The sequence below is a fragment of the Prionailurus viverrinus genome, chromosome X, assembly GCF_022837055.1.
Source record: "Prionailurus viverrinus isolate Anna chromosome X, UM_Priviv_1.0, whole genome shotgun sequence".
Classification (NCBI taxonomy): Eukaryota; Metazoa; Chordata; class Mammalia; order Carnivora; family Felidae; genus Prionailurus; species Prionailurus viverrinus.
Window position 1 is genome coordinate 53,020,775 of NC_062579.1, and position 11,523 is coordinate 53,032,297.

General features: G+C 40.6%; 1 protein-coding gene across 3 annotated transcripts in view; it reads left to right on the forward strand.

Annotated features, from left to right (window-relative positions):
* The window catches only part of OGT (O-linked N-acetylglucosamine (GlcNAc) transferase), a 36,217-nt gene extending 27,297 nt beyond the window's left edge, over window positions 1–8,920 (forward strand). For all 3 annotated transcript variants that reach the window (XM_047843412.1, XM_047843413.1, XM_047843414.1), the window contains 4 exons: window positions 585–737; window positions 2,339–2,591; window positions 3,266–3,389; window positions 6,655–8,920. In XM_047843412.1, coding sequence (XP_047699368.1) covers window positions 585–737; window positions 2,339–2,591; window positions 3,266–3,389; window positions 6,655–6,829 — 705 coding nt within the window. In that variant the 3' untranslated portion in view covers window positions 6,830–8,920. The remainder of the gene's footprint in view (window positions 1–584; window positions 738–2,338; window positions 2,592–3,265; window positions 3,390–6,654) is intronic.
* The last annotated feature ends 2,603 nt before the right edge of the window (window positions 8,921–11,523 follow it).

An 11,523-nucleotide genomic window follows, 5' to 3' on the forward strand; every position in this document is an offset into this window, starting at 1 on the left:
AATATTCTTCCAATCCGTAAACATGGCATGTTTTTCTATTTTTTGTGTCGTCTTCATAAGTCTCTTTCATAAGCTTTTTATAGTTTTCAACAGATAGATTTTTTTTAATGTTTATTCATTTTTAATAGTGCATGAGTGGGAGAGGGGCAGAGAGGGAGACACACAGAATCTGAAGCAGACTCCAATCTTTGAGCTGTCAGCACAGAGCCCGATACTGGGCTAGAAACCAAGAACCATGAAATCATGACCTGAGCTGAAGTCAGATGCTCAACCAACAGAGCCACCCAGGCGCCCCCAGCATACAGATCTTTTACCTCTTTGCTTAGGTTTATTCTTAGGTATTTATGGTTTTTACTATTATTGTAAATGGGATTGATTCCTTGATTTCTCTTGTGCTTCATTATTGGTGTATAGAAATGCCACAGATTTCTGTACGTTGATTTTTTTATCCTGCGACTTTGCTGAACACATGTATCAGTTCTAACAGTTTTTTGGTGGAGTCTTTCAGGTTTTCCACGTAGAGTATTATGTCATTTGAGACTGTGCTGACTGTAAATGTAATCATGTTGTTTTTCTTGTTCTAGATCAACAATAAAGCTGCCACTGGAGAGGAGGTTCCTCGTACCATTATTGTAACCACCCGTTCCCAGTATGGGTTACCAGAAGATGCCATCGTGTACTGTAATTTTAATCAGTTATACAAAATTGACCCTTCTACTCTGCAGATGTGGGCAAACGTGAGTATGCGTAGATTCATTATTCATGTCTAGAGACTACTAAAGATTATTATGTAGGCCGTTTCGCTGAGGCTGCCCTCTATCCCTATTCAGGAGCTGTTGTGCTCATTTCTAAAATGTTTTCTCTTTCCAGCGTCTAAATATTACAGCATGAGCCTTTTTAATTTATGTATTCAACACCAGGGATCACACTTTTTCTTAAAGAGCCATCTTGTATATATTTTTGGTTTTGCAGTCCATACCCTGTTAACATTTGCTGAACTCTGCCATTGGAGCAGGAAAACACCATTAAACATTGTGTAAATGTATGAGTGAGTGTAGGTGTGTTCCAATAAAATTTTATTTACCAAAACTGGCAACATGCCAGATTTGGCTTCCAGGTTCTAGTTTGCCAGCCCATTGTCTAAACTGATAGCAAAGGTGTACATCTGCCCATACTTAACATTCTTGCAATACTGTAGAGTTATAACCAGGAAGGAATTGATTTATGCCATTACCTGTCAGTCCATTCATCAGACCAATTTGCACAAACAGGACCCCTGAAAGTTTTAAACTTTAATATAACTGGCTCTTATATAGAGCTAAAATATCAGATAGTGTGTGTGTGTTTAAAAGGAAAGGTGTGGGTGGAAGAGAAAGCCGATGAGTACAGGCTGACTATCCCTTAATCTTTAGTTGCAAGTGTTCAAAAAAATCCAAAAACTAACAGCTTTTTCAAAAGTTTATGGCAAATTTATTTGACAGCACACCTGCCCTAAACTGATGTTAGGCTGCTTTTTGGTCTTTTATATATTCCAATTAATATGAGTATTCCTACATCTCAGTGCACAGGTACTAGTGTGTTTGTTTATAGGGAGTTGCTGCTGAGGGTATTATATATATGTACTATACTGCTTTTTTGAAATCTGAAATCCATCTGTTCTCTTATCTTTCAGGGAAGGGATGGTAAACTTGTGTGGTAACATTGAATAGGTGTAGATCTAAATCAGGGGTTGGCAAGACTATGGCCTGTGGACCAAATCCAGCACACTGCCTGTTTTTGTAAATAAAATTGTATTGACACACAAGCTTGTTTGCATATTGTCTATGGCTGTTTTCCAGTGACAAGGGCAGAATCAAGCAGTTATAACAGAGTCCATGTGGCCGCAAAGCCGAAAGTATTTGCTCTCCAGTCCTTTACAGAAAGTCTGCTGACACCTAATCTTGATTAAGCACATAAAGTTGGGCAAGTGTGAGCTGACTTTATTTGTTGTGTCATGGTGGGGGATTTAAAATTTGAGATGGAAAATTTCTATCTCATCGACAAAAATCACTGCCAGTAACAATTCCCACAGGACGCAGCTGCCTTAGATTTTGCCAATTAGTAACTTGTTTTGTGTCTTACATCAGTCTTCTCTTTCTTTGAACTCTGGGGACAGCTAAGCAGAACAGGAATGTATGATTCAGTTGATCTCATTCATCTATGAAGGAAAGACAAAGTTCACAGCAGGCTGCTCTGTGGGTGACAAGAGTAGACTGCTAGAATTATTAGAGCTCTATGGGAGCCTTTCTTGAGAAGGGCGGAGCTGCTACTAAAAATTATTCTTATTTCCCCCTTTCAGATTCTGAAGCGGGTTCCCAATAGTGTGCTGTGGCTGTTGCGTTTTCCAGCAGTAGGAGAACCTAATATCCAACAATATGCGCAAAACATGGGCCTTCCCCAGAACCGTATCATTTTTTCACCTGTTGCTCCTAAAGAGGAGCATGTCAGGAGAGGCCAGCTGGCTGATGTCTGCCTGGACACTCCACTCTGTAATGGGCACACCACGGGGATGGATGTCCTCTGGGCAGGAACACCCATGGTAACTATGCCAGGTGAGTTGCTGATAAATCAAAGGAATCTTCTTTGTCCTTTTTATTTTTTTAAAGTTTATTTTGAGAAAGAGAGGATGAGGGAGAGAGAATCCCAAGCAGGCTCCATGCTGTCAGCATGAGCCTGATACAAGGCTCAAACTCATGGACCGTGGGATCATGACCTGAGCTGAAATCAAGAGTCAGACACTTAACCAACTGAGCCACCCAGGCGCGCCCCTTCCTTGTTCTTTTTATTTATTTTTTATTTCCTTTTAACATATCTTTAGAAGTTTATTTCTTTTGAGAGAGAGCGCGAGTGGGGGCCAGTGGGCAGAGAGAGAGGGAGACGGAGAATCCCAAGCAGGTTTGTGCTGTCAGTGTAGAGCCTGATGCAGGGCTCGATCTCACAAAACCGTGAGATCATGACCTGAGCCGAAACTAAGAGACACTTAACTGACTGAGCCACCCAGGTGCCCCTTTTCCTTGTTGTTTTTAAAATCTCCCTGGGGAGACATTTTTAGGTGAAAATTTGTGTACTAGAAACAGCGTTTAGGGCAAGATGATAAATGAGCTTTGTTCATGTCTAAGCACTTTGCTTCATTCTCCTCCTCTGTATTGTGTGGGTACTTAACATAAATAACAATAACTGCCGTTTACATTCTCAGACATGCAGTTTGTTCCCTTTTTTATTACAGGAGAGACACTTGCTTCTCGAGTTGCAGCTTCCCAGCTCACTTGTTTAGGTTGTCTTGAGCTTATTGCTAAAAATAGACAAGAATATGAAGACATAGCTGTGAAACTAGGAACGGATCTAGAATAGTAAGTAAACTTGCTTACTGAACAAATTGCATGGTAAAGGAGATAGATGCAGAAAATTTAGAGGGAATATAGGTGTTAGGAAATGAAATCAGTAAAGAAGGCTAATATGAAATAGGTGGATTAGTTGTACGATCTCTAGATGAGAGAACTTTCTAAACTTTCGTAAACACAGTCGCCAATAGGTTTTACTATGTAAAGGGTAAATGGCTGAATAAAAGTGAGTCAAGAAAATTAAAAGGCAGGCAACAGGGGGAAAAAATCTTTCGTTTCTGATGTCAAGTAATAGTAGCCTGGCTATAGAAAGACTGAAGAACATTTATATCTTAAATTCTTTAATAGGAAAGTAAATAAGGAAATGAGCAGACAAGTCACTGAAGTGGAAATACAAATGGTTAACAGCGAAAACGTTTCAGCCTCTGTAGAAGTATAGATATAACACTGTGTTATACCCAGTATTTGCCTACAAAATAAAATATTTTTAATATGATACCATTGAGGGAGCACTGAGGTGCTGGCTTTTTCATACATTTCATACAGTGAGTAAGTTGGTATAACCCTTCCTCGAAGATTTTAAGAGCGTTTTAAAAAAACAAAACAAAAACCAGACCTTTGACGCTAATAGGGCCAAATCTTCACTGTAGCATAAAGGGGGGGGGGGAAGCATAACTTCAGTGCCCCAAGTGGGTGGGAATTAGAGGGGTGGTGCTTAGATAAGTGATGCTTTAGCCATACAATGAAGTAGTGTTTCTCTCTTAAATGAGGCTTTTCTTTCGGTGTTATGGGTAATTTTTTTCTTTGTGTTTTTCCGAGAAGTAGCATATTCTAGAGAAGTTTAAAAAAGCACCGTCTTTGAATTAGACTGCCTGGGTTTGAATCCATGCTCTCCCACTTACGAGCTTTGTGACTTTGGGCAATTTAGTCTCTGCCTTGGTTTTTCCATCTGCAAAATGGGGATGAAGGATAGTACCTACCTTGCAGAGACTTGAGGATTAAAAAAAGGCGTTCCATGTAACGCACTTACAAAAGTTCTTGGTAAGCATTCAAAAGATATGAAGCATTTATTTTCAAAAATTTTCTCTATTGAACATCATATACATCTAAGAAAAATGGTTGAAAATTTTGAATCCAGCCATTAAAAAAAGTAAGATAGGTGTTCTTCAGTCCAATATAACTATAGTAAATCTTTTAGTGTATTTAAAAAAAAAAATTTAGAGCTTAGTTGATTTCATACAATACTTTTTCCCAACATTCTGTTATAAAATTTTTCAATTTTATAGTAAACACTTCTCTACCTACTGCCTAGATTTTACCACTAACATCTTTGTATACTTAATCATGTATCTTCCCATCTATTTATTCCTCTATCCATCTAGCAGTCCATATTATTTGATTGATTTTGAAGTGAATTGCAGACATCCGTACTTCAGAATGGACATCGTTAACTAGAGTTTAATTTTTTTTTGAGGCAGAATTTATATACAGTGGAATATACAAATTTTAAATTTGAGTTTTGAGACATTCCTTTATAACCCAAACCCATGACAGTATATAGAACATTATCCTCACTGCAGAAAGTTCCCTCGTGTTCCTTGTTAGTTCATCCTCCACACCAACCCTCAGAGACTATTCCTGTTCTGATTTTTTCCCCCATCAAAACTTTGTTTTGCCTTATATAAATGAAACCGTACAGTTTGTACTCTGAATGTTTTCACTTACGGATAACATTGTGAGGTTTATCCATGATGCTGGCTTATATCAGTACTTCATTCTTTTTTATTGCCAAATAGTATTTCATTGTATGGATGTACCGTATCATTCTCCTGGTGACATACAGAACTTAGAAACATAAGATAGAGCACTGACGTACTTTTATCTGGAAGGTAGCATTAATATGATTATGGTTGGGTTGAGGCCAACAGATAATGTGTAGGCATTGTACTAGTTCTGTCACAACAGACATTGAAATTTTTTTATTGCTTTTAAAAATGTATAGGAGTGGTCCAGCTTCTTGCTCTAGTAGTAATTGTCTCCACAGAAGAAGAATCTTGTGACAAATTACATTTTTAGAAGAGGAGTAGAGAATTCTTTTCCCTTTTTCCCAGAAGAATTAATTTTTTTTTTTTCCTGTCTGAGCAGAACCATGGTCTTGGTGATATTTGTAACACTTTTTTTAAATGTTTTTATTTATTTATGCATTTTATTTATTTATTTAGAGACAGAATGTGCAAGTGGGGAAGGGACAGAGAGAGAGAGGGAGAGAGAATCCTAAGCAGATTCCACACTATGGGTGCAGAGCCTAGTGCGCGGCTCAAACTCATGAACTGTGAGATCATGACCTGAGCTGAAGTCAAGAGTTGGATGCTTAACCGACTGAGCCACTCAGAAGCCCTGGAACACTTTTTTTTTTTAAATATCGAAATAAACAGTTCATATACAAGGGGGAAATGATGGCAGTAAATGTAGTACATTTCTTATCCCTTAGGGTATTTTTCTTATTAAGATATTCATAAATTGAATACTTCATATGTTTGTGCATTGGTTATTGTAAATGATGCTTCAGTGAACATCTTTGCATGGCCAGGTTTGCCTGTATCTCTGATTATTTCTTGTGAATAGATTTAAAAGTGTTCATGATATGTCAGAGGGTTATGGCCATTTAAGTTTCTTAACACACACATTGGTAAATTGCTTACCAAAAGGGTAAGCAGTGTACATTCTAACCAGTAATACATAGGAGTAGGCACGTGTCCTTGCCAATTCTTTATTTTATTTTTTGACGTTTATTTTGAGACAGAGACAGAGCATGAACGGGGGAGGGTCAGAGAGAGGGAGACACAGAATCTGAAACAGGCTCCAGGCTCTGAGCTGTCAGCACAGAGCCCGACGCGGGGCTTGAACTCATGGACTGCGAGATCATGACCTGAGCCGAAGTTGGCCGCTTAACCGACTGAGCTACCCCAGCACCCCTATTTTAAAGATAGAAATGAGATGACGGGGGAAAGCATGGTGTCTCTTGCATATACTTCTTTAGGAATGAGCTGAGTATTTTCAGAGGACATGGGTAAACTTGATTGTAAGTGTTAGCATTATGTTAGTTGTGACCCTTTAATTTTTCAACCTTGAGGTCAGGGTGGCCAATCAGGAGAGAGAATTGTGTGAAGTTCAGTCATGTATTTTACCATAGAGGTAACTAGGTATTTATGAGGGCTAGTTCTGAGTTTCTGCTCTGATTTTAAAACTTGGTTCTTTTTGTTTTCTTACCTAGCCTGAAGAAAATCCGTGGCAAAGTCTGGAAGCAGAGAATATCTAGCCCTCTGTTCAACACCAAACAATACACAATGGAACTAGAGCGGCTCTATCTACAGATGTGGGAGCATTATGCAGCTGGCAACAAACCTGATCACATGATTAAGCCTGTCGAAGTCACTGAGTCGGCCTAAATAAAGACTGTGTGAACAGGAGATTACCCCTGTACCTGAGCCTCAACTTTCCAGGGAAAGGGAACTAGAGAACGTACTTTTTACTTACTGTACAGTATCATGTTGCAGATGGGTGACAAATAATCATAGAATAGCACAGCCAGACTTGCTTCCTGCATGATAGGGAGAGACACGAGATGGGAAACTGCTGTCCCACAAGGAATCTCCACAGAATTTTGCAGCAATCAGGTGGTGCGTAGGTCTGGAAGGTCTGCTCTCCTTTGGTCTTCCATGGGATGGTTAGTGTGGAGGGGAGATGGAGATTGTCCAGCCGTTTTGTGATTCCATGGATTGATCAAGTCTTCTGAATTAATTTTTTCTTTATATTTTGGGTATTGGAGCTTTTAAAAATGTTTGGTTTCAGGTATTTTTATTCACGTGAAGTGTATATGATTCTCTTGAGATAAGGTTTTAAGCTAAAATGTTGCCCCTTGTTTTAGTTTCTGAACTCTACAGATTAACGGGGACTTTGCTGGTGTAGTCTTTTTATAGGTTTTATAAACCACTTGAGCCTATATCAGTCATTTTAGTGTCTGACCTAATGTTTGGAACTATCAGTGCTTTGTTGGTTTAGATGATGACTTAAACATTTTGTTTTTCTGGTCCGTTTCCCATTTCCTTCTCTTCCCTTCCCCCACTTTAAAATTTCTCCTGTAACTCAGCTGACGAAACGAAGTCTGATTTTAAACATCCCAGAGTGTTTCTCTTAAACACGTCATCTGGTGCCAAATGAAAATTCTTAGGAGTGATAATTATGCAGGGCGTAGTTGTGGTACTGCCATTGATGATGATGATACAGATTTTTTGGGCCTAGTTTTGACCTATTTCACCAGTGTTTTACCTTTGACTGCCCCTCTATGCTGCTTCCAAAAGTGATAGTGTGTGATAAGATTTTTACCTTCCTTTCTCAAGTTTGTTTTTTTAAGTGAGTCCTGTTCTTCCTATTTCTTTCAGCAGAAATGAAATCCCAGGTAAGTATAAGTATTCGCATATTTGATCAGTAAGTCACAGTTATCTTCAGTACATTGAATAATGTTCATCAGAAAACATAGGTAAAAAGCTGAAGGACCAGCTGTGTAAATGAGTAATTATTTTTCAGACCTTCTAGGGTATTATATAATAACTGTCTTCTGGACTTGAAGTCTGTACGGATCAGCCTCAGTGGTAGCAAACTGCACTGCTACTTGGTTTGGAGTACAAATTAGACTTTAGCCCTCCTGGAGCTTGAGTTCTTGGTATTAAAAACCATAGGAATAAAATTATTGAGTTTCAGCAAAGGATCGAGGGCTTGAGGCTTAAACAAGCCAACATATGAATATATGTTTTGTGTTGCTGTACTGTACTTATGCTATCCAGTAACAGATAATTTTTGTCTGCTAGTAGTGTTCTAGATTATAATGTCTTTCCAAAGCGCTGAGGCAGTGCACCTATTCTGTAGTTGCAGCTGATGCCTGAATGTATCCTAGTTGACAAATTATTGATTAATAAGAACTTGAATTTCTGAAAGATTCTTACTGTTAACCAAAATCTGAGCAAGGAGTCTCCGATGTAATTCTTGCCAGAATTACATGGTAATGAACTGTGTGTACCTTCTAACAATGTAAATCAAGAAACATCAGTTTAGGGATTTAATTTATTTTTTACCCGATTGAACTGTCAGTTAAAGGTTGCCAGCATGGTTGCAGATAAACTGATGTTTGAAATTCACCAAACTACTTCATGTGGAATAGGATAATATACTTCCAGTGCCCTCAAGGCTGTGGCCTTACAGCCATTTTACATAGCACATCATTCCTCCTATAGGGATGAACTTTTTCCTGGCACGAAAAGTAGCCGCTCTGGTTGAAGCTTTGCTTATTGTAATAGGCTTTTGTTTCCAGGTAACATGTCTGTGGAAGACCTAATTCTGAATAGAGATATAGATATTATTGGAAACTAATTGTTTTTTCTATTATACTCCGCTTTATCAAAAAAGTAAACATTTAAATTGTGCTACAGAAATCCAGATGTTGTCTTGCGATCCTTAAACAATAAATGAATGATTTGCCCTTACTGTGGCTGATGTATTTTGTGTTCTGTTAAATTGAGCGTTGGACAGAATAATTGGGTCATCCAGTGATGAAGCTTACATGTGAACAGCTGCAAACAACAAAAGGACCAGATTTCCCTAGTGTAGCTGCAATATTAAGAGTTAGTTTTCTCAGGTGTCGTAGAGGGGGTGGGGTTGGTTTATGACCCGTTACAATGAGGACAGAGCCTGTAACTCCCAGCACACCCATTCATGGTTTTTTTTTGTTGTTTTGCTTACGACTGCTCTGGCTTCATCTGTCGCTGTAGTCTTACTCTTTGTGTGGGCCATTCATTCATGCTCGGTATTTGAACTCAGCCACAGGTATGAGTGAGGATATCGGTGCATCAGGGACCAAAGCAGGCTGTTTAGCTGCCCATTTTCTCAGAGATAATAAATGGGGAATTTTTTTTCAATAAAATTTCAGGGGCACCTGGCTGGCTCAGTTGGTAGAGCATGTGACTCTTGATCTTGGGGTTGTGCATTCAAGCCTCAGGTTGGGCATAGTGTTTACATTAAAAATGAATAAATTTCAGCTGATTTATGCCACCCCCCCTTTTCTGTGGGTTGTGATTCCCAAAGCCCTAAATGGTCTGGTGTGTGTCTTGATGCTGCTTCCTAAGAGGTGGTGGGGGCAGAAAGGTGTCCAGTAGCCTACTCATAAACATTCTTACCCCTACCTTCTGTATGTTTTGAATCTGCCTGGGTTATTTTCAGTCTACTTTAGTTTCTCCTGCCTTCAGTCTAAAGGAGTTGTGTGTCCTGAATGAGCTTGTGTAACATGATTCGATTCCAGTCCTAACCCACTTTTTACTTGAAGCACATGCCTCTTCATGGTAACTACAGCTAACATTCTGGTTCTTTGCCCAAACTTCTAAGGGACACATTTATGTAACCCCCATTTTTTTTTTTTATAGACGAGGCTTGTAGAGGTAAACTTGCAAGTTTGTTGTAGAGATAGGGTTCTAATGATAAACCCCTTGTCACTTGTTCCCCATCCATTCAGAATACCTTTATACATGTAGGCAGTTTAGTGCTTAAGAGTTTGGATTTTGGAACCAGGGCTGCTGGAGTTTGAATCCCAGGTCTGCCACTCTCTAGCCAGGGGATCCCTGTAAAAGGAGTGCTGACACTGCCTATTTTTAAGGTGTCTTAAGCATTAAACCCATATAGAACACTTGGAACAGTGCCCAGCATGAAATCAATATTAATATTATTCATATCTTTAAACGCAAGGAGGTTTTATTTGTATTCTGTTGGTTAAATGCTTAAATTCTGAAATGTATGGGTGTCCGCCAGAGAAATGGGCACCATCCAGAAAGCGTTTACTTGCCCAGTTTGTTTTTCTCGGTGTGTTTGGAGCAAGTGCCAAAAAGCCTGAAGTAACCAACCCCTCTATCTTCAGGGTTTGGAGGGTTCTGGAAACAAACGTCACCGTCCGGTGTTGCCAGGCACTGTTGGATTAATGCCTTACTCTTATCTAGGGGTCTAGGTGGCCTTCCCCCGTTTCCTCCTAGCTCAGAGTAGTTTGGAGGGTGGGCAAACAGGCTTAGAGGTTTGGGCGATGCAAGCAAGGAGCTGGCGCTTGCTTATCCAAGTTCTCACAGATGAAACTTCTGTGGGAATATTCAGCCCAGTTCTCCCGGGTCACCCAAAAAGCTCATTTTAGGGATCGGCAAACTACAGAAACGGGCCCCGGGACCTGAACTCTGCACGAAATGGCACTTTCACGACAAAACAAGTGGCACCCGTGGAAGTGATAGACCTGACTCCGGAAGCACTGCCTCTGGGCGCCAAATTTGAGTTCATAGCCACGAAGTTCAAATTTGCCGCGTGACCGCTCTGTGATAGGTGGGTACAGGGAGGAGCTCAACACGTCAGTTTCCCACTTCCCGCGGAGCGTGCCTGAGCCTATAAAAAGTCTTGCGCCTGGCTTCTCAGTTGCTCCGGAGTTCCCACGCCATCCACTACTAGTTGGAGGTGAGCAACAGTCAGCTTCACCAGAGGCGGCTGTATCAGGTAGGTGGCTTGGTGGGGCTGAGGTGGGTACTGAAGCGGGAATGATCTAGAAGCTCATCCTAGCTGAGGAGAGCTTAATTAAAACCAGGACCGCCATATGCCCTGGACACTGTCCATGAACCTTGGGACTGAGATTAGGGCAAAATGTGTTGTCTGTTTCCACTTTTAAAAAAGGCTTTTGGAAGAAGCGATTTTAAGCCTTGTTATACTGTGCTAAAGCGAAGACGAGGAACGGGGGGCCTGAGGGATCCCAGTGGGGGCCCGAGGGAGAAGTGGCTTGGGGGAGATGGCCTGCGATGGTACAGGGGAACAATTGTTGCGGAGGAGCGCCTAGGCCTGAGAATGGTTGGCTGGGTGAGACTGGGGTGTGGTGGTGGGGAAGGTGGCATGCTGGCTAGGGCATCGGGGGATTCAATGCCTGATCAGGGAAGGCAGACTGAGGTCAGAGCAGGGGGTAGAAATGGGGGCAAATGGAGGGTGGGTAGGAGTGTGTGTGTGGGGAGGGTCAATGCCTGATCTGCTAGCCGTGGCGAGTGGGGTGTAAGGGAGATTTTGAGGCCCAGTTGGT